The sequence below is a fragment of the Rhinoderma darwinii genome, chromosome 1, assembly GCF_050947455.1.
Source record: "Rhinoderma darwinii isolate aRhiDar2 chromosome 1, aRhiDar2.hap1, whole genome shotgun sequence".
In the NCBI taxonomy this organism is placed as follows: domain Eukaryota; kingdom Metazoa; phylum Chordata; class Amphibia; order Anura; family Rhinodermatidae; genus Rhinoderma; species Rhinoderma darwinii.
The window spans coordinates 455,182,014-455,209,834 of record NC_134687.1 but is presented as its reverse complement, the minus strand read 5'-3'; the positions used below and the strand labels follow the sequence as shown (position 1 = coordinate 455,209,834).

General features: G+C 44.3%; 1 protein-coding gene across 5 annotated transcripts in view; it reads right to left on the bottom strand.

Moving 5' to 3' along the window:
• Window positions 1-4,593: 4,593 nt before the first annotated feature.
• Window positions 4,594-27,821, bottom strand: part of SEPTIN5 (septin 5) — an 83,090-nt gene continuing 59,862 nt past the window's right edge. For 3 of the 5 annotated variants that reach the window (XM_075832411.1, XM_075832428.1, XM_075832418.1), the window contains 4 exons: window positions 21,648-21,783; window positions 14,849-14,878; window positions 12,985-13,087; window positions 4,594-11,094 (listed from right to left, as the gene is read on the bottom strand). In XM_075832411.1, the coding sequence (XP_075688526.1) occupies window positions 11,038-11,094; window positions 12,985-13,087; window positions 14,849-14,878; window positions 21,648-21,783 (326 nt within the window). In that variant the 3' untranslated portion in view covers window positions 4,594-11,037. The remainder of the gene's footprint in view (window positions 11,095-12,984; window positions 13,088-14,848; window positions 14,879-21,647; window positions 21,784-27,821) is intronic. The other 2 variants (XM_075832417.1, XM_075832420.1) reach the window with 1 other exon arrangement.

Here is a 27,821-nt window from a genome sequence, read left to right as displayed (position 1 = left end):
ATAGTGCTTTAGTATGTATGCACTTGGGATATTTTTATTTTCCAGCTGTAATGTATTTCCTTACTCTGCTGGGTCAGAGAATTGCTGTACACTGTGCATTGGAAATGTGTCTGTATAACCATTTTGTTTTCTTTTGTTTGTACTTTTTTCGCTGGTTGTGTATGTTTGCTATTTTGCTGTTTTGTCGGCTTAAATGTAAAATGTCGTAATAAATAAAAGAATGTTAAAAAAAAAAAACGAAATAAATTTAGTATCGCTGTAATTGAATTGACCCACAGTATAAAGTTAACATGTCTTTTTTACCGCACAGTGAACGCCGTAAAAACGAAAACCCAGAAAAACAATGGAGGAATCAGTTTTCTTCCCATTCCAGACCTCAAAGAATTTTTTTTCCGGTTTCCCAGTACATTATATGGTACAACAAATGATAGCATGAAAAAATTACAACTCATCCCGCAAAAAACAAGCCCTCATACAGCTGTATCGGAGGAAAAATAAAAAAAAGTTATGGCTTTTGAAAGGTGGGGAGAAAAAAGCGAAAATGAAAAAATTTAGCACTCTCTGAAATTCACAAGCGACTACCGAAATGTGTACACATGAAATCATGTTACAATTGTAGACAAGGTCCATTTTGTATCGCTGAGGCCGATTGTAATAATACGTAATTTAAAGTCACCTTGAAGTGACATTCCCCAAGCTCACACGCACACGGATTTTGGGTAATGCTAAAACCGGTGGTAGCCGATAATGAAGATGATAACTTTAACGTTAAATATCTCAGCGAAAAAAAATCCTATCTCAAAATCGATTGCGGCATTGTTTTGAAAAGAGCTTTCAAATGAACCCCCACTCCTCTGTGCTATTTAAGATTTTGCTGCCCTCACCCACCCCTGAGGGGGTGGGGGTGTTTTTTTTTTGTGTTAACTGATAGATTTTATGACCCCATTAAATCCCACCAAATTTCAACCCTCTACCTCGCGACGTTCAAAAGTTATGAGGGTGTTCCGGAACTTTTGGTGGGCACTGTATATATTTATACAAAAAAAATATAAAAAGTAAAAAAAAATCCCCTTTTCCCATTTTCCCCAAAAGCAATGTAAAAAAATTAACATAACTGGTATTTCTGCGTCCGTAGAAGTCCAAACTATTACATAATATCATTATTTAACCTGTGCAGTGAACGCAGTAAAGAAAGAAAAATGTAAAACGCCACAATCATTTTTTTTCTTGGTCACCTGATCTCCAACAAAAAAATTTAATAAAAAGTGATCAAAGTCTTATGTCCTCCTAAAATGTTACCAATGAAAACCAAAGCTCGTCCTGCAAAAAATAAACTCTCACAACACTCAATCGATGGAAAAAGTTATGGATCTCAGAATATGGCGACTCAAAACAAATTTTATTTTTAACAATTAGTTTTTCCCTTTTAAAAGTAGTAAAACTATATATATTTGGTATCGCCGTAATCATATTGACCTGCAGAATATAGTTGTAATGTTGTTTTTACCACATGGTAAACCCCGTTAAAACAAAACCATAATAACAATGGAGGAATCAAAAATGGGGCTATTCACATGGCTGATTTTCAAAAGATGGAACATGCTCTGTTTTGGGCTGTTCTCCCAGCCACATTGCTCCCATAGAAGTCTATCGGGCCTTGTAAAGCACGGCTGTCAGTCGGATGTAATCCGAGTGACGGCCGTGCATTCTCCTGCTCGCTCGCTCTTTTCTCCTCACAGTGTGAAGTGCATGTTAGGAGGAGGAGGGTATTTTGTTGCTGAATCCCTAAACCCTGGCCACAGCTTCGGCCGAAGTTGTGGCCGGGGATATATGTAAAGTGACGTCAGGGACTTCTCCTGGAGCGATCCACTACTCCTGAAGCGGAATCCCCGGCGCTGTGCCTATGGACAGTGAAGTCAGGGACTTCTCCTGGAGCAGTCCCCTACAGGAAGGTAGGGGGGTGGCTATGTACAAGTGACTACCTACAGGGGCGCTGTGTGGCATTATCTACAGGGGGGGGCTGTGTGGCAAAGCCTACAATGGGTCTGTGTGGCACTACCTACAAGGGGGTCTCAGTGGCACTACCTACAAGGGGTCTGTGGCCGTATCTAGACGGCAGTGTGTGCCATTATCTACAGAGGGCAGTGTGTGCCATTATCTACAGAGGGAAGTGTGTGGCAGAAAATGTATAAATGAAATTCATTTGTTTTTAAAATGGACAGGGAAAAAAACGGATGCAAAATCGGCCGTTAATAACGGAAACACGGCTCAGAAAGGAAATGGATGCAAAACGTCCGAGAAAAACCGACCAAAATGGATGTTTTTAATCGCCCGACACTGTGAATAGAGCCTTACATAGGACTGCAGGTAACATCTACATTATCTGTACTCAGAGAATTATTGCTGTGTTATCTGTGGTGTTACATAGGACTGCAGGTAACAGTACTACATTATACCTTTATCCTGGGTGAATAATCTATTATTCAGCAAACGCTTTCGCATTTTTCTCAGGTTTCAAATTTTGGTAATTAGGTTTTAAAACATAGTTATATTTTTTATAATATTTTTTACAAATACTTATCTTTCTTTTTGCTAGCAAACCCGTGTAACGGGTTTTCTATACTAGTATATAGATATATATAGCTGTGGTTGGTGGTGTGAGACCAGAAGACGTTCTGCACTCTGCTGATTATAATACAGAATGATGACAATACAGAATGTGGGGCTGTCACATTAATCTTCCAACCACTTCCTCCTGCAGACACAACGGGTGCCAAAACATAACATTTGTCTTTCCCATAATGGATACTGTTCATAATGATATTGCAGAATTTTTTATAATCTACAGTCAAAGTATGCAATGCTAAATATGGACCACAGTATATGTAATGATGGGGGTAGGGAAACAGACAAGTGAGCCCTAATCTACCCGCCACTCAGTCCCTGCCTACTTGCAACGACCCGCCCTAGGCGACGGGGTACAACTGGGCGACGGTCCCTACACTCAATAAGTGCACGACAGACAAACAGACAAGGGAACACAGAACCTAAGGGAAACGGGGCAGTTGCCCACGGCAACACCGTGAGCAACAAGAGTAGTAAACGAGCCGAGTCAAACCAGGAGAGTACGAGGTGCCAAACGCAGAGCAGGAGAGTAGTGAACAAGCCGAGTCAAACCAGGAGAGCACGAGGTACCAAACGCAGAGCAGGAGAGGAGTCAGCAAGCCAGGGTCAATACGAAGCAGGGACAAATAGTACAAGAAGCTGCAGCAGGGCCAGGAAACCAACAGGGAAGATTCACAAGCAAGGAGGAACAGGAAAGGCAGGTATAAATAGACAGAGGGCGGGAGCTAGCTCCGTCTGGCCAGGCTGCGATAGGCTCTCCCACTCCTAAGCCTGCCATCCTGAGTGGTAGAAGATGGAGTCAGTCTCACAGACAGAAGCAGGTGCAGACTGATTACCTATGGACGCTGATAAAGAAGCTGTGCCTGGTAGATCCTTTACAGTATATGTATAGTAACTGCAGTTCTGTAAAATAACCTTACTGGCAAATACCTAGTTAAAAAACAAAACTGGAAATTGTGAACATAGAGTTTTTTGTCCAGGTTTGCTCTATAGCTGCATTAAGACATATGTGAAGGCAGGGCAAAGATGAACACTTAACATAAGACACAAGGGGAAAGCTGTATCACAAAACAATTCTACTATATAGTGCAAAGAAAAAACAAGACAACATTAATAAATGCAGTATTTATGGTCTTATCATTTTATATGATAAGGAAAGCTGATGTAACAGAAGAATTACCGAATTGTGTGTGATGTAAGATAGAACCAGAGATATAGAAAACCCATAATCAAAAACTGTAGATGGGAATTTTTTTATTTAAACGGGGGAAGGAGTAGGTTTCCCTGTTGAGGATAAAATTTGCAGAGCAGAGGTGGCTACGAAGGACACCTTAGGGTATGTTCACACCGTTAACAATATACAGCTGAAAATACGGAGCTGTTTTCAAGGGATTTTCAGACGTTTCTTAATCAAACTCGCGTTTTTCACGCCCGTTTTGGAGCTGTTTTTCTATTGAGTCAATGAAAAAAGGCTCCAAAAACGGCCCAAGTGACATGCACTTCTTTTTATGGGGCATCTTTTTACGTGACTTTTTTGAAAATGAGGAGTAAAAAAATCAATGGGCAGATGTTTGTAGGCGTTCTGCTTCCGATTTTTCAGCCGTTTTTTGGAACGTTTACGGCCTGAAAAACGGCTCAAAAATAGCCTCCGTGAACATACCTTACACTCTGGAGCTCCCAGCAATAGATTTCAATGAGAACTGTGCAATGCTTAATTTCACCAGAGGGGGCACTGCAGAGAAATAACACTTACTGCTGGACAACCAAGTTTAAGGTCAATTACCAATATAAACATACATTAATCAAAAACAGCTCTCTATGATCAATGACGCCTTTGCTTCATTTATAAGTTTGTTTTGCTAGTTAACCACTAAGGTCAATTTGCCAATATCACTGTTCATCTGTGTCCAATATAAGAGAAAAACTACCAGCCAGGTCGTAGAATATTACAGTACAGACAGCAGCATAAATATTTTTAGGTTTATTAGGATTCTCAGGTTGTAAACATTAATAACAGCAACAATCAGTATAACAAAATAATCACTGGGTGGATATGCACTGTAGGAGGCAGGTTACTTTTAGACAGTCGTACAGTGGGGCACAGGTTCCACCTTACGTGTAAGGTGACAGAGGCACCGGGTTAACAGGCAGTGGGTTTGCTTACCCCTTCATTCCCTACAGATCTATCAGCTGAAGCCATAGACAATGTGTAACCAAGGCATAAACTACAAGAATGTAGACTATTAATTTATTATATTTACAAACATGAAAGATTGTGGAGGTTAAATAATAAAAATTATTTATGACCTTATGTACCTTTTAGTGGACAGAAAAGTATTCTTACAGATGAGTCTACAAATTGAGAAATAAGCAGATGAGGAATATTAAAGTCTCATACGTCACCTAAGTTAACAGAAAAGTCTATTACAATAAAATTCCTTTCGTTTACAGGACTTCACAGGTGCCAGACTTTCAAATGTTTGCTGCAAGAAACAGGTAGAGATAAGCGAATGTCCTATTACGAAGCCACATAAAAGACAACCGAGGCTGATGGGTCCATATTTCAGGCAAATACAGTTCTGTAATATAAAATTTACACCAGCAAAGTAAATTTTGCTAGAAGAAGACACAAATATTAACAAAACAAAAAGAAAACTAGATACTCATCCAGTAATAGAGCCATAGGAGTTAGCCCAAAGTAAAGTAAGCTGTAAGGCTACATGCACACCTTGCGTAATTTGCTGCAAGCAAGACCGAAGGAAACCTCAAGAAGTTTGCAATAAAAAAATTTACATTTTGCTGCGTATTTCTCCAGAACTACGGAAATAGAATTCGCAACCAGAATCGCAAGATAAATTAACATGCTGCAGTTCCAAAAATTTACGTGCGGGAAAATACTGCAGCGTGTACATGAGATTTCCTGGAATCTCATTGCCTATGCTGGTAATGTATTACGTTGCGGTTTTCCCACACGCAAAACCAAACGTAATACGCATCGTGTGCATGGGGCCTCAAAATGCAGCTTCACACTTTTGATCAATGGAGTCTTCTACTTTCTTAGTTCAGTTTATAAAGATTCTACACTATGGGGCAGAGTTTCTTAGAGTTATTGCCATCTCAGATATTTATGGCATATCCCCAGGATATGCCATAAATATCTGATAGATGCGGGTCATAGCTCTGGGTTCTTTGGGAATTATGGAAACAGCCGAGCAGAACTTGCCTGACTGTTTCCGTAACTCTGCTAAAAGGTAGGTGCAGGTCTTAGCGCCAAGACCCACATCGATCAGATAGTTACAGCACATCTTGTGGCTATGACATAAATGTCTGAGATGGGAATAACCCTTTAAGAGTCTGGTGCTGGTGTAAAGGAAGTTTACTGTAATATGCGCAAATAAGCCCACAAATGTGGGTTGTGACATCCTCTCACACTGGTCATGCACATTGCGCTTATTTAACTTATTTTTTTTTTATTATTTTCCAACATTTTTAAAAAACATTGCAAAAGAGGGTTAGGGTATGTGCACACGATAGCAGGCATTTACGTGTGAAAAGACAGACTGTGTGAACCAAGTCTTAGGGCATGTTCACACACCCTATTTACGGACGTAATTCGGGCGTTTTACGCCTCCAATTACGCGCCGAAAATACGGCTCCAAACATCTTCCCATTGAATTCAATGGGTCTTACGGTGTTCTGTGCAGACAGGCTTTTTTTTTTACGCGCCACTGTCAAAAGACGGCGCGTAAAAAGACGCCCGCCTCAAAGAAGCGCATGTCACTTCTTGAGACGTAATTGGAGCCGTTTTCCATTGACTCCATTGAAAAACAGCTCCAATTACGTCCGTAATGGACGCCGCGAAAAACGCAAGTACGAGCAATTACGTCTGAAATTCAGGAGCTGTTTTCGCCTGAAAACAGCTCCGTAATTTCAGGCGTAATTGACGTTGCCGTGTGAACATACCCTTACAAGGCACAGCTCTGATACACAAACACACAGCTGCACTGTAACTAGCCGTGCACCTGTGTGTCCATCATATGACCAGGACAGATTTATAGCCCCTGGAAGTAAATAATGAGGCCATGTTCAGATTTGGGGCAATTACGCAACGAATCTGCATCAACATTTGCATATTTGACAGGTAATTCAGACGTTGCAATGCAAATGCTGAGATCCGCAGTAAAATTCCGCTGCTTCTCCACAACATAATGTGCATGCTGCGGAGGGAAGATTCTGCACGCCAGCCTAAAGCCCGCACAGTTATTTTCTGCAACGTCTGGCATAAGTTTCCTAAAAATGTATAGAAACAAATCTAAAAAACGGCTGCTGCAGAATTCCACTGCGGACTGTCCGCAACGGAATTCAACAGCAATTCTTCCACGTCTGAATGTGCCCTGAAGGTTCCCATTGAAAGACTGCAAGCAGAGATCTTGAACACCACAAAGAATTTATACAAAAAGTATATAAAAAAATTGTATGACTTTTCATTACACAAAAAAAGAACATTTATTTGTTGAAACCGTAGCACCCCTTCAAGGCTGGATTTATACCTGCAGGTTTTTTTTGTCTTTCTTTTACACAGGATTAGATATAAAAGACAAAAGTAGAATAATACTTTTCCTTCTTGGATTCACGCTTGGCTTAAAAATACTGTGTCAAAAACTGCGTGTGTGATTCCAGCCTAAGGCCTGATTCACACGAACGCTGCGGATCTCAGATGTGAAAAACTGCAGTTTTTGCCTATGGCCTATTGCCTATTTTCCCACGGACCCTTCACATGGTCCATTGAAACAACGGCTGTGTGAACGGCCACATTGAATTACATAGGTCCGTGGGACGGCCGCTGTTTCAACGGCCGTTTAACACGTTCGTGTGAATCAGACCTAAAGGTGACGTGCAATAGCAGATTAGCCTAATAAATAACCAGGTGCATTTATATTTATTTGCAAATTCCATATTTGTATAAGATTCTGCATTTCAGAGTATTAGTTTTGTCCCTAAATACTTGGAAAAAGGTTCAGATAAAAGTCAGCAGATAACTCCTTTCCTAAAGAGATGAGTATGTGTATCTCAACGTGTCCCAACTCAAATAAAATAGTCACTACAAACTGCGCAATAGGAAAGTGATGGGTGCCGGGCAATACGCATATGATCCGCCCTGCAGTGTAGCGCTAGGATCTGTAACTGCATAGTACATAGCGACACTTGTATATGAGGAGAAGTGTAGGGAATATCTGCCGATATATATGTATACATGTTCTGCTGGGAAATAATTACTTATCTGTAATTCCACTACAATATGGATGGCTAAGCAGTGTGTATATAGGTAATGCTGCCATATAACGCTCTCAATTCCTTCTCCTTAACCAACTCATGGAGCCCTAAGGATTACAGCAGTATTATGGCTCTGTTTTGTAGAGAAATAATAGGGCTCCCATAGAAGAGGCCTGTACTCTACTTTCATATGCCTCAGATTTCATCAGCAGTTTTTTCTGTAGAATTCCAAATCATGTCATGCTCCATCGTAGAGAAGAATTCCTTCTAGTGGAAAGACCTATATGGCACTTGGTGGAGTGTGTATGGCAGCACCCGGGGCCTGGCTCTGCCATGTGCATGAGCCCTTAGACTGAATTCACACCTAGGGTTTTGCTGCGCTTTTCTGTTTTTTGTGGCGTTTTTATTAGGCCCCATGCGCACGACTGTAGATTTAGTCCGTAATTACGGACCCATTCATTTCTATGACCGACGGACACCTTCCCGTATATTTACCTTCCGTAAAAAACAGGATAGGTCTTATTTTTTTATTTTATTTTACGGACCGTGCTCCCATACTTTATAATGGGAGAACGGCCTGCAAAACGGACGGCTGTCCACGACTGGCCGTGCATGGGCCTTAGCCTTTTTTTGGTGATTTTTGTGAGGTCAAATGTCACATTAAAGTGTATAGTCAAATATAAAATGCACTACATACACAGCGGTTTTTTTCATAGGCGGCATGCTCTGGGTGTGCCGTTTTCTTCCATAGCCTTCTCTATTATACTTTAAAAATGCCACTAAACCGCCACTAAAAACGCATGTTTCATTTTAATAACGCTAGCATTTTTAGTTGCGAAAAAAATCTGTGTGTGAAGGAAGCCTAAAGCCACTTTCACACGGCAGTATTTTGGTCAGTATTTGTAAGCCCCAATCAAGCGTGGATTCAAAAACGGAAGAGATACAAATGTTTCCATTAGGCCTTGTTCACACAGTGCAGATTTTAAAAGTATTTTTTACGCAAAAACAGAAGAAATGTATAAAGGAATGCCACAAACCAAAACACACCTGTGTGTAGTGCATTTTATATTTTACTATAGACTTTAATGTAACACCAAAAAAAACACCTTTAATAATGCCACGAAAAATGCAGCAAAACGCTGTGTGTGAATCCAGCCTTACACGGTTTTATTTGTGATCTATGTACCATTGGTATATTGTTAGCCAAAAATGAGAATGGATTCCAGCAATGTTGGAAAAGCTTTTCTTCTGACGATATCCATTCCTATTTTTTTATGTACAAAACACGGGCTGCAAGTACGGCAATGTAAACGACCTCTATTCTGCACGCATTAACATTTTTGTATGAGTTGCACAGAGACCACAGCTATTGAATAAGGCCAGGATCACACACACAGTTTCGATGCAGTTTTTGGCTCAGATTTTTGAGCCGACTCAGAAGTGGATACAAAAAAAAAAAAAAAAGGAGATGCATCAGTCTTTTCTTTATCTTTTCTTCCTTTTGGATCCACTTCTGGCTTTGGCTAAAAAAAAACTGAGCCAAAAATTGAATCAAAACTGTGTGTGTGATCCTGGCCTAATAGACATTTAGTACTTCACAGCAGTAATCCCCACTAATATTCTATAAATTGGCAAAATAAAATACCCATTCATTGGATTAGGAGGAGGTCTAGTTCACATTCAGGCATTTGAAAGTAAATTCCTGCACGTGACGTCAATAACTGCGGACAAGCCACTTCAACAATTACCTCCAAACTCTAGGCTCTGATCCCGGCAGTATCATGACACTTCATTGGGTAGCAGGGAGAACTTTCTCCTTATGCTCAGCTGTGTGTTGGCAAAGAATCAGAATGTAGCAAATACAAAAAAAATATTGACACTTATGACTGTGATGTGATTAAATAAAACACTGAATGTGAATGAGCTCTTATGTTTACAGAAGAACATAAAGTGAAGCAGCTCTAGGAATGCGATGAGCCCCAATCTGTAGTGCTACAATGATAGCGAAACATTTGGTCCCTTCCAGCTGGGGCCGTGACTACAGTAAAGGCCATTTAATGCTCACTGGAAGTCACTAAAGCGGGTTGTGGCTATGAAGGCTGCAGATGCCTTTTCTACGTTACTGGACTACACGTATTTAGTAAGGCAAACACCGTATTATGCATTCATTAATAACATGATAGACGACCGCTGTAAATATATATATATATATAACTCATCACTTCAGATTAGAACTTATGAAAAGTATCAGGTTGTGTCTACACAATGAGGTTGCAGCATTATAACTATTTGTTGTTTTGGTTTTTTTTGGAGAAAAAGGAGAACCGATCCCAAAGAAAAAAGATAAGCTATCACTTTATTATCCATCAATACGTAGCAACAGCACCACAACCTCATTGGATGAACGCAGCCTAAAAACTGATCGAATTTTAGAGGTTTTTATGCCCTTTCACCTGCACGTAATGATATCATATGATGAATAAAAGCTTAAAAAACCAGTGTTCGCTCTGTGCATCCCTTTGCACTGCTGTCCGGACAATAATATTTAGCAGGTTATTGGTCAAGTAACTGTGAGTAAACATTGGTACAGCAATACAACAAAAAAAGAAGTCCTGAGTCCAAGAAACTGCAACACTGTACAAATAAAAAATAACACAAGCCTCTTGTAGAGCAGGGTATGGTGTAGGTAGAAAACAAATATTGAGTCACCTCCTTTCCCAAAAAACATCCCTTCTGTGTTTCGAACAGAGCCTTGTGGAAGATGCAGGATACATAGAAATTCACCCAGTACGTCCATAGGTGCTGTTTCGCATACATATTTGCTACGGTCCTGACAACACCCCAAATGTGGCGCAAAAGACGGTTTTGCTGCAACTCATCAATACATTGGGGATGGACATGGCTGTAATAGGAAGCAGACATTAACCTGTTTGATATGTGCTTGGCTCCATGAAGGGATGTTCTGGAGAAACGTGAAGAGTCAACAGAGGGAGGGAGGAGTTCATATTGGACGGGTATTTGAGGACAATAAATAAGATACTGCAATGAGTCCATAGGTACCACATCCGTCTCCAAACTGGTCCTTGAAGTGACAGGTTGGGAAGCAGGAAATGTGAGGGGTAAGTGCCATCGGGATGCTCACTGCTCCTGTATCTGCTGCTGCATTTTCTGCAACATTTCTTGCATTCTCCGCAGCTGGAAGGAAATAAGATTGGATCAGATGAAGACAAGGACTATTGATCATTTCTACGGGACTAATGGAAATATTTTATTGTTCAAGCAGAACATTTCTACACAGAATGATAATATGTATAGGTCAGCTACCTAGAATATCTTACTAAACTGGATAAGTAGGCTAAGCACTACCCTAAGGCTGGGTTCACACGAGCATGTTACTTCCGTAATAGACGGAGCGTATTTCGGCTGCAAGTCCCGGACCGAACACACTGCAGGGAGCCGGGCTCCTAGCATCATAGTTATGTACGACGCTAGGAGTCCCTGCCTCGCTGCAGGACAACTGTCCCGTACTGTAATCATGTTTTCAGTACGGGACATTAGTTCCACGGAGAGGCAGGGACTCCTAGCGTCGTACATAAGTATGATACTAGGAGCCCGGCTCCCTGCAGTGTGTTCGGTCCGGGACTTGCAGCCAAAATACGTTCCGTCCATTACGGACGTAACATGGTCGTGTGAACCCAGCCTAAAACTTAAACTGGCCATACACATTAGATCTTTTTCAGATGAACCCACTAATTTTGACGGGATCCAGTGACAATCTTATGAGGATTGCTAATCTGTCCCCCAATGCCTGCTGTCCAGGGAAAGAAGCTTAATATCCTATATGCCCAATAAGCATGCATGCCCGGCTGATCCAATTATTTATATTTCATGTTTATGGGGAAAATAACGGCTTGATCACAAGCTTTAGTATTTATTGGTATTTATTGCAAAAGAACTTGTCAGATGTTCTCTCAAGTGTAAAAAGGAGGAATGGTTTCCTCCATTGTTTCCACCTCCAGGATAAACGGTCCTGTAGGTGTCAGGCTGACAGTAAGCTCTCCCCATGGCATAGAAATAACAAGTTTACTAAACCGATCCAAGAGTGCATATTAATGGGGTAGGTTAGGTAACTGTCAGCCTAACAACTTTTGGCCAGCAGTAATGTAATGTTCAGATAAGCAATGAATAGAGGTATTACAGCAATATGTGACTTGATAAGTAAATGTATTCTGGTGCAGGGGGTAGTTTTAGATTAGAAAACCAGGGGTTGTTTGAGATGGGGAAAAAAACTGGTCTACTTTTCTTTTTTTCAGAACTAGTGCCACTATTGTCACTGGGCAATGTCTGATATTGCAACTCAGCAGCCCATGGACAAGTTTTGCTATTTTGCAAACAAAAAAAAACCAAAAACAAAAAAAGACCTTTTTTTCTTAATTCATAAAACACAATGTCAATTCTTCTTATCACTGTGCAATATGCTCTGAATTCAATATTACAATACAAGTCTTCCCCTACATTAGTCTTTTTTCTCTTTATACATGCTCTTCTTCAAGCTTGCACAATATCTTGTATGGGGTTTTTTTCTGCACATAATCTCCAAAGCAAGATTTTTGTTTTAAAACCATCCCTGGGGCATAGGATGAAATCATGTCTTCAATGTGGTCTTTCATGCCAAACAATGTGAACCAGGGTGCCACCCAGTGGCTATAAATACAAACTACAACTTTTACAGACCTGAGTCGTTTAGGTTGAAGGATTACTTTATTGACCAAATAATGAAAACTATGACTGGTCACAAAACCCTGAAATTAAAAGTAGATAATTTAACCCAATGAAGACCACATTTATATGCCATAAAATAAATGAGACATTTATTGAGACAATGAGACACTGAAATCTACAGATCGGTTTCACATGAACATTCAATTCACCGTGAAGAAAAACAGAAGACAAATTCAAAACGTCAAAAACGGAAGTAGGAGCAGAAGCTTAAAATCTAGGAAGGGCCAATATAGCAGCTTCCTACTTTACCCAGCTCCAATAATCCCTACCCACAGAAAAGCCTGGCAGGCACATATGACATACCTCCTCATCCTTCATTTTTATGAGTTTCTCTGTTTCTGCGTCAGGTGTTGGCAGAGGAAGGATAGGGATGGGGCTCTCTATCCTGTTATCCTGAGTCAGTTTGCTGTAAAGAACAAGACACTGTGTATTAGCAATGAATAAGCATTCTGTTATTATTGCTTACATACTGTATAATCTTCACTGAATAGGATTCCTTTTTAGTTGAAGACGTGTACCTGATGATTATTGCCAAGGGAGTGAATCTGTTGTATGAACTTCTCATAATAGAGAAAACTTTTCTACATAAAATAATTTTTATTTAAATGAATTTACCCTTTTTTATTATTTAAGTCTTTTGTCAACAAACCTTACTTTTATTATAGGATATATAGCTGTCATAAAGAAAGGCCCACCACTCGAGACCCCTCTAGGTTTCCAAAACAGAGCAGCTCCCATTCTGGCGGACCCAGAGCATCTATGCATTACATGGGCGGCCATTCATTTTAATGGCCATCATGTGATGCTACATTTCCCCTGCAGAGGTCACTGAAGGGGAAATGTATGCCTAGATGAGGCTTTCACTTCAATAACAGCTGATTGTTGAGGGTGAGGGAAGACGGACGCAGGGCTTTATCTTCGTGAGATAACCCCTTTAATGTAAAAAGGATCCCTTCCCAGCAGGTTCCCGCAATATTTTGGTTTGCATACAAAGCATTGTGCCCTTTATAGATAATGAAAAAAATAAATCATATTGCAGGGAGATAGTATAAGTCTTGAGAATATTTGTCACTCCCTGGAAAGCCCTGTATAGTGCACAATATCAAAAGCCACTCAACCAAGCACTTAAAGGGGTATTTCAGCCTTAACCATTTTTCATCTATCCACAGCATACGTGAAAAATGCTAGTTCAGCGATCCCCCACTGATCGCCAGAAGGGGGAAGCCCGGTCCCCCGGTTTCCCCAGCCACAAAGCAGCGGTTAGGAGAAGTTTGGATGGAGCGGAGGGCGAGCATGCGGCATGCTGCTCCATTCAAAGTCTATGAGGCTGACAGAAACAACCAAGCACTGTGCTTGGCTGTTTGCATCAGCCCCATAAGACTTTCATTGGAGCGGGACCGCTCACCAGTTTTTCATGCAGTTTTTTTTAGCCAAAGCCAGAAGTGGATTCAATGGGAATTGGACATATAAAGGAAGGCCTTATACTTCTCCTTACATTTGGATCCACTTCTGGCTTTGGCTTAAAAAAAAAACTGTAGTCAATTCTAAACTGGGCAGCCGATTCCCTGCAAGTCACTAAAGCAGACAAGCAGAGAGTAATATAATTAACATTGGTTGACACAAGGAGGGAGGAAGCTCAGGGGTTAAACCCTCCTTCGTGCACATTGGCAGCACTAGGTGTCCAGAACCTGTACCCCAAATCCCAGGGTGAATGTTTACAATTCATCTTTTTTGTTTTTTCATACAGTGTATAGTGATCTGTATACAAACAAAATGAAATAAAGTAGGGGGCTCGCTTTAAAGAGATACTTTTCTGCAAAACTTATCTTAAGTGTCCAGTTCTATAAAAAATAATAATTCTGTTAATAGATAATAAAAAGTTAAGGTACTAATAAACAACTTGTTTAAACTGTGCCCACTATCCATGTTGAAGGCCCCAAGGCCATGAACAATGTGACGTGACTGCGAAGGACTGACATCTCCAGGATAAGCGTCATCTGTGGCTGTATTGTCTACATATAACCGCAGGTGGAGCAGATAATCAGCTTCAAAACATGAACAGACATATTAGTAAGAACCCTCACTTTTTATAAAACTGCTTTCAAATATTATACAACACATAATGTGAAAGTTCAGTGACAAAATGTGACTTAATTTTAACCCTAACCTTTCTGCTGTGTTCAAAACTTCTTCATGCCTTTAAAAGACAAAAAGTGATAAAATGTAATAATTCAGATTTAAATATGTATCACGCTAGGTTAATAGGATTATAAGAGAAGTTATTGTATAGGCTCTGTGGTTATTATGTAAATTGTATTGAAGTTAGAATTATCCAGAATTTATGATCCATGCTCTCTGCTTGCAATAGAGGGAATTTACTAATAAACAGAATGGACAGATCTGTCTTATGAACAAGTTTACACAATTGTCAAGTATGTTCTCAGGATCAAACCTGCACCCAACTGCACTGTCAGTTTGTAACCATGAATACACATAGGTCTGAATAGGGGCTTTCTAAACAAAAGTGGTGACATTTTTAAGACTATTTGCCGATTTGCTTAATTTTTTTATTTTAGATTCATTGGAGCAATAAAAAAAATTGGCTGCTTAAAGGGGTTTTGCCCCAGTTGACATTTATCACCTATCGACAGGATAAGTAATAAATGTTTGATCGCTGGGGGGCCCACCGATCACTAGAACAGGGCTCCCTTTGCTCCTCACTGCACAATGGCAGTGAGGAGGGGGGAGCTTCAATGGTGCGGCAGGCGAGCATAAACAATGCCGTTCCATTTAATGTCTATGGAGCTGACAGAAACAGACGAGCGCTGTATGCAGCTGCCTCCATTACTGGTAACCATGGCCGGCCTTGGATACGTTCGACCAGTGCGGTCGCACAGGGCGCCAGCCGCCACACTGCAAGAGGGGCGCCAGCGGGTGTGTGTATCCCCACGCCGTTGCAACTACCAGCGGGGATACACACACTAACTGCAGTCGCCTTTCCACCCGTGCGCTTCTTAACTTAGTGGCCGTCACTACCGCTGTAGCAGCCATAGCGGCTGCTAGTGGTGACACCCGGCATGAGGGCGGTGGCGCCGCTAGCAGCCGCTGCTATAGTGGTAGCGACGGCACTATAGCAGAGCAGGGAGGTACCTCCCTGCTCTGCTATCTACTAGCGCCACTGTAGCATCCTGAAGGAGCAGAATCCCTATGTGCCCGGGGATTCCACTACTGGAGCGCTGCTTGATGTCTCTGTCCATATGGACAGTGACATCAGGGGAAACTCCTGAAGCGGAATCCCCGGTCACAGCGTTGCAGACGCTATGACCGGGGATTCCACTCCAGGAGAAGCCAATGACGTCATGGAAACAGACGACAGAAGCTTCTCCTTGAGTGGAATCGACGGTCACAGCGTCAGCAACGCTGTGGACGGGGATTCCGCTTCAGGAGTTTCCCCTGATGTCACTGTCCATATATGGACAGAGACATCAAGCAGCGCTCTAGGAGCGGAATCCCCGGCCAGTTGGGGATTCCGCTCCTTCAGGGAGCTACAGTGGCGCTATCTATAATGGAAGGTGTTGGGGGGGGGGGTTCTATCTACAAGGGGGCTGTGGGCTGTGTGGCACTACCTACAAAAAAGGATAACTGTGCAGGAGCACACAAAATACCCAGCTTTCCCAGCTATCAAATAAATGTGTGGAAATAAACTAAAATATAACTTTTATTTAATCTAGCTAAAAGGATTAATCCTTTAGCTAGAATAAATAAAAGTTATATCTTAGTTTATTTCCACACATTTATTTGATAGCTGGGAAAGCTGGGTATTTTGCACTACCAACCAGGCGGCTGTGGGGAACTACCAACCAGGGGGCTGTGTGGCACTACCAACCAGGGGGCTGTGGGCAGTGTGGCACTACCTACCAGGGGGCTGTGGGCTATGTGGCACTACCAACCAGGGGGCAGTGTGGCACTACCAACCAGGGGGCTGTGGGCAGTGTGGCACTACCAACCAGGGAGCTGTGGGCAGTGTGGCACTACCAACCAGGGGGCAGTGTGGCACTACCAACCAGGGGGCTGTGTGGCACTACCAACCAGGGGGCTGTGTGGCACTACCAACCAGGGGGCTGTGTGGCACTACCAACCAGGGGGCTGTGTGGCACTACCAACCAGGGGGCTGTGTGGCACTACCAACCAGGGAGCTGTGTGGCACTACCCACCAGGGGGCTGTGTGGCACTACCCACCAGGGGGCTGTGGGGCACTACCCACCAGGGGGCTGTGGGGCACTACCCACCAGGGGGCTGTGGGGCACTACCCACCAGGGGGCTGTGGGGCACTACCCACCAGGGGGCTGTGGGCTGTGTGGAACTACCAACCAGGGGGCAGTGTGGCACTACCAACCACGGGGCTGTGGGCAGTGTGGCACTGCCAACCAGGGGGCTGTGTGGCACTACCAACCAGGGGGCTGTGTGGCACTACCAACCAGGGGGCTGTGTGGCACTACCAACCAGGGGGCTGTGTGGCACTACCAACCAGGGGGCAGTGTGGCACTACCAACCACGGGGCTGTGGGCAGTGTGGCACTGCCAACCAGGGGGCTGTGTGGCACTACCAACCAGGGGGCTGTGTGGCACTACCAACCAGGGGGCTGTGTGGCACTACCAACCAGGGGGCTGTGTGGCACTACCAACCAGGGGGCAGTGTGGCACTACCAACCACGGGGCTGTGGGCTGTGTGGCACTACCAACCAGGGGGCTGTGTGGCACTACCAACCAGGGGGCTGTGTGGCACTACCAACCAGGGGGCTGTGTGGCACTACCAACCAGGGGGCTGTGTGCCACTACCAACCAGGGGGCTGTGTGCCACTACCAACCAGGGGGCTGTGTGCCACTACCAACCAGGGGGCTGTGTGCCACTACCAACCAGGGGGCTGTGTGCCGCTACCAACCAGGGGGCTGTGTGCCGCTACCAACCAGGGGGCTGTGTGCCGCTACCAACCAGGGGGCTGTGTGCCGCTACCAACCAGGGGGCTGTGTGCCGCTACCAACCAGGGGGCTGTGTGCCGCTACCAACCAGGCGGCTGTGTGCCGCTACCAACCAGGCGGCTGTGTGCCGCTACCAACCAGGGGGCTGTGTGCCGCTACCAACCAGGGGGCTGTGCGGCGCTCCCTACCAGGGGACTGTGCGGCGCTCCCTACCAGGGGGCTGTGCGGCGCTCCCTACCAGGGGGCTGTGCGGCGCTCCCTACCAGGGGGCTGTGCGGCGCTCCCTACCAGGGGGCTGTGCGGCGCTCCCTACCAGGGGGCTGTGCGGCGCTCCCTACCAGGGGGCTGTGCGGCGCTCCCTACCAGGGGGCTGTGCGGCGCTCCCTACCAGGGGGCTGTGCGGCGCTCCCTACCAGGGGGCTGTGCGGCGCTCCCTACCAGGGGGCTGTGCGGCGCTCCCTACCAGGGGGCTGTGCGGCGCTCCCTACCAGGGGGCTGTGCGGCGCTACCTACAAGGGGGCTGTGCGGCGCTACCTACAAGGGGGCTGTGCGGCGCTACCTACAAGGGGGCTGTGCGGCGCTACCTACAAGGGGGCTGTGCGGCGCTACCTACAAGGGGGCTGTGCGGCGCTACCTACAAGGGGGCTGTGCGGCGCTACCTACAAGGGGGCTGTGCGGCGCTACCTACAAGGGGGCTGTCTGGCGCTACCTACAAGGGGGCTGTCTGGCGCTACCTACAAGGGGGCTGTCTGGCGCTACCTACAAGGGGGCTGTCTGGCGCTACCTACAAGGGGGCTGTCTGGCGCTACCTACAAGGGGGCTGTCTGGCGCTACCTACAAGGGGGCTGTCTGGCGCTACCTACAAGGGGGCTGTCTGGCGCTACCTACAAGGGGGCTGTCTGGCGCTACCTACAAGGGGGCTGTCTGGCGCTACCTACAAGGGGGCTGTCTGGCGCTACCTACAAGGGGGCTGTCTGGCGCTACCTACAAGGGGGCTGTCTGGCGCTACCTACAAGGGGACTGTGTGGCGCTACCTACAAGGGGACTGTGTGGCGCTACCTACAAGGGGGCTGTGTGGCGCTACCTACAAGGGGACTGTGTGGCGCTACCTACAAGGGGGCTGTGTGGCGCTACCTACAAGGGGCTGTGTGGCGCTACCTACAGGGGGAATCTGTGAGTGATGGGCTGATGGTCATTTTACTGTGAGTGGTGGGCTGATGGTAATTTTACTGTGAGTGAGGGGCTGATGGTCATTTTACTGTGAGTGGCGGGCTGATGGTCATTTTACTGTGAGTGGCGAGCTGATGGTCATTTTACTGTGAGTGGGGGGCTGATGATCTTCAAGTGGTTTCCGCCTCTGACCTCCAATTCAAACTAATAGGAGGCAGAAAATACCTCCGGCGCTCATTTGGAGTTTTTTTTCCTGCGTCTTTTGCATTCGCTTCAACAGCTTAAGAAAAAACACAGGAAAAAGGTCACACAACGCTGTCCGTTGCTGAAGGAATTTTGAGGCAGATTTTTTTTGCCTTACAAAAAACGTGTGTGAACATAGGAAAAACTAATAAAAATAGAGGATCCAGCGCAGTCAATTAAAATAGAACATAGATTTAAGACAAGGTCATTCCCGAGTGTAATGGTAGAGATATATAGATAGGTGCCTACGTGTTTCAGACGCACACCACGTCCTTCCTCATGGCCTTCCTCAGCAAAATGCCATGAGGAAGGACGTGGTGTGCGTCTGAAACGCGTAGGCACCTATCTATATATCTCTACCATTACACTCGGGAATGACCTTGTCTTAAATCATCCAAATAAAATTGGAACTATGTTCTATTTTAATTGACTGCGCTGGTTCCTCTATTTTTGTTCGTTTTTCCTGTCTTCAATACCATGAGCCGTCACGGAGATCCAGGCGCAGCCGTCACGGAGATCCAGGCGCAGAGCGCAGAAAACCTGCATTCAAGGTGAGCTGGAGGATCCCTCCCACAGTTTTGTGTGTGAACATACCCTAGTGTAGTGCTTGTTCTTAGCCGTTTTCTGTCTTTCTCGAAAAAAAATTGTTAGGGGGGGCCCTGAGGAAATTTTATTTTTCCAGTGCTGCCTCGAGTCCGAAAAGGTTAGGAAACTCTGTACTAGGCTACAGGATCCCATCATGGAGCAGCTCAGTTCGTCATGGGAACGGGGCTAGGGGAGTACAATTTTTGTTTTTGTATGGGGGCACTGTCTGCAAGAGTAGGGTGGGAGACTGAATGGCACTGTCTACAAGGGGGAGGTGGGGGACTGTATGGCACTGTCTACAAGGGGGAGGTGGGGGGCTGTATGGCACGATCTACAAAAAGGAGGTGGGGGATTATGGCACTGTCTACAGGGAGGCTATATGGCAAAATCTACAGGGGGGCACTATACTGTGTGGGGGCATTATACTGTGTAGGGGTACTACAGGTGGCATAATACTGTGGGCACAATTAGAGGACAAAATACTGTGTCCTTGAAGGGGTTGTAATATATTATTAAATATTATTATTATACTGTATGGGGGCACTAAAGGGGATTATATTTTTTTTATGGGGCATTTTTTTTTTAATGATGGGGTGGGGCGCCGAAAGATCATTTTGCACAGGGCGCCATCTATCCTAGGGCCAGCCCTGCTGGTAACCATGTCTCAGGAAGCACAGGGAGAGCTAAAGCAGCTTTACAGGTTACCAAAAAACAGCTCCTATTAGCTCATGCTACGAATATGACATGGAGGGTGATACTGGGGTTAATCAGTTTTTCTGGGAGTAAAACATTGATAGTTGTTTCTTGGGATAGACCATCAATGTTCGATCTGTGGGAGTCTGACCGATGGAACCCCCACCAAACATCTAAAAAAGGGGGCCACTGTGCTCATTATTTATCCAGGCACAATGTTTAACGCCTGGAAAACAGTTAGGTTGGCTTTTCAAGATAAAATTGCAAAGTTCCGATGTTCGATGCAATTTTTCAGGAATACATCATATACTAAGGGAATTTTCACCACATCGTACTTAATCTTCCACTATTCAAAACAATCTGACAATCATGTGTACATGTAACGATTGTTCCATCTAACAAGCCAAATCTTTAGTATGTACGATTACATTGACAATAACCAGTTGAAAACGGAGCAAAGTTACACACTACAACATTTGTAAGATGTGATAACAATATAGCAATATCCTACAAAACTTTGCTACATGTTAAACCGACCTTGGGCTTTAAGGCGAAAATGGCGTACATGGATTTGCTGATTTTAATGCACAAATTTGTTCCAATTGGTGTTAAGATTTTTCCTTTTAAAATAAGCCCTAAAAATATACACAATTCCTGAAATTAAAAACTCACAGATTCTGGCATGATATTTTACTGGGTTACTATGTATGAGTTACAAAGATGGATAATGCAGCTCGTGATTCCTTGGAATTAAAGATCCAAGTCTGAAATACAAGTTGTCATATTAACAGATAAATATAGTAGGTAATTGCAGCCTCCAATAAACCAATATTGCATTGCTTGAGGCCAGAGAACAATTCAAGGTGCCCAATAGTAAGCTAACGGAAGTTATACAATTAGGAGGGTACCCCTGACCAGAGTAATATTCATATAGCCGCCAATCCAACAAAGAGATCATTTAATAAATACATATGTGTGCTATTATCGAAAAACTGGAAAATAACTCTGACTTTTTAAAATTAGAGTCAAGTGCCAGTACCTGTGGAATACTTGGAATGGTTATGTTTCTTTTCATGTTCTGACAATGATGACATAAACATAAGAAAACTACTAGTAATGCTCCTAAATGTATAACAACTTGTATTTCAGATTACTGCCGATTTAAATCTAGCAAAAAATTAGCAGAGTTATGCAAAAAATGAACTTTCCATTTATCTCTGAAAGCACTGTCCCTTTAAAAAAAAGGTATAAATAAATAACAAATTTGCATGTAATTATTCTTTAAGGGCACCTTACCTAGTCATCTGCTGGATACATTGGGCTCTGTAATTCTCATAATGCACATCACATGTAACATCCTTAAGGTCATGCATGTGAGTCCGGATCAACATATTTCGAAGCTTCACAAAGTCACAGTGAGCCTGGTTCTCCACTGTGTACAAAAAGAGGGTGCAAGGGTAAGTGAGATGAGTACAGTTCACTCCTAAAACAACACTATAATATACTGCAGTATATTATATCTACACCGAACGGCCATTTATTAGAGACACCTATCTAGTAGAGTGTTGGACCTCCTTTGGTCTTCAGAACCGCAGCAATTCGTCATGGCATAGACTTCACTTGGTGTTGAAATCGTTCTACAGCAATATTGGCCCATGAGGACAGGATGGCTTCTCGCAGTTGCTGCTAAAGTGCCATAGAGTGCCATAGAGTAAAAAGCGGCCATGAACGGATGAACTTGGTCGGCCAAAATGCTTAGACAAGCCCTACTGTTCAAACATCCACCCACAGGTAATCAGAGGACCCAGGGTGTGCCAAGAAGACATGCCCCACGCCATTACTCTACCTCCACCAGCCTGAACGGTGACAGGAAGGGTTCATCAATTCATGCCGCCCCTCCATCAGCATGGGGCAACAGAAATCTGGATTAATCCTTCCCAGCTAAGTTCTTCTACTGTTCAGTGATACAATGTTTCTGGAGTTTTGCTTCTCTGTTTCCCTTAGACAGTAATAGCACGTAAACTGGTCGTCTGCGGTTATAGCCCATCCATGCTAAGGAGCGACGAGTTGTATGGTCAGACATGCTAGTTTGAGCAGCAGCGTTATATTTCGCTGACATTTTTCTGTGCACCGCCTCTTCATCACAGCGATCCTTGACATGCTATGACTCCTTCGTCGACAAATTGTTGATATCCACAGGATCCCCTTTGGCTGGATGTTTTTCCTCAATCACACCATTCTGGGAATACTTTCAACAACATTGCACGAGCGAACCCTACAAGGTTGGCAGTTTTTAAAATATTGGCCCCGGCTAGTCCAGCACTGATGACCATGCCTTGTTACTCAGTCACTCAGATCGCTCGATTTTACCATTCTAATGTAGATTCACACTGAAAATAATCCACAAAAAACATGCTCACTTGTTTTTATGCTGCACTCCAGGGTCACCTATCTAATTTCCATTCAGGCATGCTCCAATCGTAAAAGAGCAAAGGTCTCTAATTAAGTGGCCAGTCAGTGTATATTTGCTGAATAGTTAATATTCCCTGTTATCAGCCATTTCAGATCAGCGAGAGGCAGACTGTAATGTTCTTTAATAGGATGACTGATAGGATATGTATAGAAATATTTGCTCCCATGATCAATACTTTCTCTCACACATCTCCAGTTGTGAACAGGTTGTACCTTTATAAGAGGCAGATTTTAGGTTAAAGGTGTACACCTTTGAAGAGAATTTTATTTTATTTTTTATAAATCAATGTTTTTCTGTGATATGAAACAACTCTTGATTGACTTTTATTAAAAAATTTTATACTTTTTAAGTTACGGCTTCTATGTATCTTTTATACACAGAAGCTGTATCGTTCTATCAAAGCTGCGGCCATCAATTCAGCTGACCTGACAGCGGCTGAAAGTTGGTTCTGTGTGTCTCTGACACACAGGATCCAGCTCATGGGCGTAACTAGGAAAGACTGGGCCCCATAGCAAACTCTTGACCGGGCCACCCCCCAGGTGCCACAAGCAGCCCCCCTTATAAATAGTGCCCCCTGTAGAATGTGCCATACAGCCCCCCTGTAGACATTGCTATATAGCCCCGTCTATAGACCGTGTCACACCCCATTTGTAGATAGTGCCATACAGCCCCCCTGTAGATATCGCCATAAAGCCCCCACTGTATATAGCGCTATACAGCTCCCACTATATATAGTGCCACCCAGCCCCCTCCCTTGTATATAGTGCCACACAGCCCCCCCTTAGTAGATAGTGCCGCACAGCCCCCACTTTGTAGATAGTGCCACACACAGACCCTTGTAGATTGCGCCACACTCAGCCCCCTGTAGATAGAGCCACAGCCCTCCCCCTTGTAAATAGTGCCATACTGTTCCCCTTAGTAGATAGTGCAGTACAGCCCCCCCCCCCCCATTGTAAATGGTGCCACACACAGACCCCTGTATATTGCGGCAACCTCAGCCCCCTGTAGATAGAGCCACAGCCCTACCCCTTGTAAATAGTGCCATACAGTTCCCCCATGTGTATAGTGCCACACAGCCCCCCCCCCTTGTGTATAGTGCCACACAGCCCCCCCCCCCCCTTGTGTATAGTGCCACAAGGCAATGGCGCATCCAAGAAAGTTGTATCAGCCAGGGAGATGTCACTCAAACATGGAAAGGTGGGTTTGGAGGCAGGACTATGTTACTCTTCAGGATAGCGGCACCACCCCATGACCCTTTAATGAGTAATTAGCATATAGTGTGCGCCGTTTTAAAAGTGGATTTGAACGATTTTGCTGCATCTGAAAAAAAAAGATACAGGGGAATATTGTCAGGTCATGTTTTACCTCATGTTGGCCGTTCAAGGGGTTAGAACTACCAGACAGGTTCCCATGAAATATACAATGAATTGAGAACAATTCCATCTGCCCTGCAATTTTGTTATTATAAATATATCCTATATAATTACAGATCCAGAACCAAGCTCTGACATATATACAGTACCACAACCAAGCTCAGTACATAAATACAGCACTAGAACCAAGCTCTGAAATTAATACAACACTAGAACCAAGCTCAGTACATAAATACAGCACTAGAACCAAACTCACATATATACAACACCAGAACCAACCTCAGTACATAAATACAGCACCAGAATCAACCTCAGTACATAAATACAGCACTAGAACCAAGCTCAGTACATATATACAATACCAGAACCAAGCTCAGTACATATATACATCCACAGAACCAAGCTCAGCACATAAATACAACACCAGAACAAAGCTCAGTACATATATACATCGCCAGAACCAAGCTCATTACATATATACAGCACCAAAACCAATCTCATACGTATATACAGCACCAGAACAAAGCTCAGTACTTACATACAGCATCAGTACCAAGCTCAGTACATATATACAGCACCAGTACAAATACAGCTCAATTTAGTGCAACCCCTGCCGTATAGGTTTGTACGGCGTAAAACTACAGCTCCCAGCATGGCCCGAACAATGATGAGGATATGCTGGGAGTTGCTGTTTCACAAAAAAAATCATACCACCCATCTTCTCGCTGCAGATCATACAGCGACTACAGTGCTGATTAGAGGCAGAATAAACATTTACATTAAGTGACTCACCGGTGATGTTTCAGATTCTAGTTATTTTCTTCTCCCTCCAGTCCAGACCCCTATAATGGATTTCTACCGGCCATTTCTGCAGTTTTCCGCTCAGATGTCTTCAGCTTCTCACTTTCAAAACATTTCTGCACCTATAAACGAAGGTAAAATTCTCAACACCTCTAAATATAATAAAGCGCCATACACTGCACCACTAACTATAATAGCGCCATACACTGTGTCCCTGATTATAATAGTACCATACATTGTGTCCCTGATTATAATAGTACCATACACTGTCACACAAACACACACACACACACACACCGTGCCCCCTGTAGATAGTGCCCCCATAGCCCCCTGTAGATAGTGACCCCCATAGAGCCTCTGTAGATAGTGCCCTACATAGAAGCCCCTGTAGATAGTGTCCCACATATAACCTTCTGTAGATAGTGCTGACCTATGGACTCCAGAGCTGCAGGGCAATAGTGCTAACTACTGAGCCACCGTGCTGCCCTAGATATAGCTTCCCCTATAGATAGTGCTCCACGTATAGCCCACCTCTGTTGATAGTGTCTCACATATAGCTCCCCCTGTATATAGTGTCCCACAAATAGCCCACCCCTGTAGACAGTGCCCTACATATAGCCAGCCTGTAGCTAGTGTCCCACAGGTAACCCACCCCTGTATATAGTGTCCCACATATAGCCCATCCTTAAAGAAAGTGCCCTAAAAATAGCTCCCCTATAGATAGTGCTCTATATATAGCCCACCCCTGTATAGTGTCTCACATATAGCTCCCCTTGTATATAGTGCCCCTCATATAGACCCTCCCTGTAGATAGTGGCCCACATCCCCACATATAGACCCCCCTGTATATAGTGGCCCACATCCCCACATATAGACCCCCCCTGTAGATAGTGGCCCACATCCCCACATATAGACCCCCCTGTATATAGTGGCCCACATCCCCACATATAGACCCCCCCTGTAGATAGTGGCCCACATCCCCACATATAGACCATCCCTGTATATAGTGGTGCACATATAGACCCCCCGTAGATAGTGCCCCACATATAGACCCACCTATATAGTGGCCCACATAGAAACGACCCCCCGCTGTAGATAGAGCCCCACTATAGATAATGCCACTCAGTTTTATTAGGAAAAAAAACAAAACGTTACATACTCACATGATCCCGTTCCCGCGCCGTCCGATGGCAATGCAGATCTGCTCTCTTCTGAGCAGGTGTGCTGGAGTAGAACCACGCGTCGTTCAATGACCCTGATTGGCGGGGCAGAATGACTTGCCCCGTGAATCAGCGCCTTTCAAGCACGGAAGCGGCCCGATGACATCATCGCACTAGCGTCGTTAAAAGGTGCTGATCGGATCAGAATCATTGTAAGACGCTGAATGGTTGGGTTGAACATGCCCAGCCATTCAGCACTAAAGCTTGTATTGGGCCCCCTCCAGTGCTAGCGACGCCTACGGGCATGAGAGGGCCTGTGTCGCCCAGCCCATACTTGTTGGAGGCTCGGAGGCAAGGGGCACCCTAGTGGTGGCGCTACCGCTGCAGCAGCCATAGCGGCTGCTAGCGGCGCCACCGGGCATATGGGGGAGAGGCGTGTCGGCTGGCAGCACGGGCCCTTCTGAAGCCGCGGGCCCTGTAGCAGCCGCTACGGCTGCTACCGCGGTAGTTACGCCACTGATCCAGCTAATAACAATCACATCTAAGTGTCAGAGACATGCAGGACCAGTTTTCAGCCGATCCGTCAGTTCAGCTGAATTGACGGAATCAGCTTTGATGGAATTATACAGCTTCTATGTATAAAGGAGTTTCAAATCACATAAAATATTGATTTATTGAAAAAAAAAAAAAATAATTGGTGGACGTATATAGCATTTAAGTAGCCCTTTAACTGATTTACTGAATGTTAGGATAGCAAATCCTATGAAGATATTTTAACTGTTTTTGGCAGGAGACAAAGGCTTTTTAATGCATTGTGAAAAAAAAGTTGTATGAGACGCAGAGGAAGTTCAGACATCACCACTGTAATCAGAGGTGGAATCAGTGCTCCCATTTATACATCAAACCGCTGAAATGAAAGCAGAATTGTTCGTGTTTGTTGTTATGGCTTTTAAATACTTCTGTAAAGTTTGTTTTTCTAAGGCCCCCTTCACATCCTGTTTCTTCACTATGTTAATTGTGTATGTCGGAATAGCTCCAGCCGTACACTCTAAACGTGTCCATAAGGCTTTTTGACCTCCGTCAGACTAGTATACGTAAGTAAACCTTTTTTTAAACTATGAAATAGCGTTGTAGACTACACTATTCCACACCACGAGATCCCGCAAAAAATACATATACCACGCCTTGTATGGCATATGTCAAAGGCATATCTTTAATGTATGCGTCGGGTAGCTCCAGTGACGCTACTGCCCATATATGGACAGTTATGTCACGAGCTACCGATTCAGAAAGGGCTTCAAAGTTACCCCTCTGAATCCCGATGCTCTGCCTAGGGTACTTCAGTACTGGAGAAGCGCCTAACGTCCAAAGGGGTAATGGTACAGTATATGACTGTACATCCTGACAGCACTGGGGTGCAGTATACAGAGTGAAAGCGCATAAATATCTTCCCTTCCGTGCTCAACTCCCCAACAATTGTCTCCGTTTTTGCCGGTCCCTTCCTCCAGCTGCTTCACTCTTCTGCTTGGACAGCCATCGTCATCTCTGTGCCGGGGACCCTGGAGAGGGCAGCTTTTGTCCATATACATTGTCTCTCCTCCGACTCTAGATGCTGTGCACGGGAGACTCCCGCCGTGTGGAAGCTCCTGACCATATATGGATA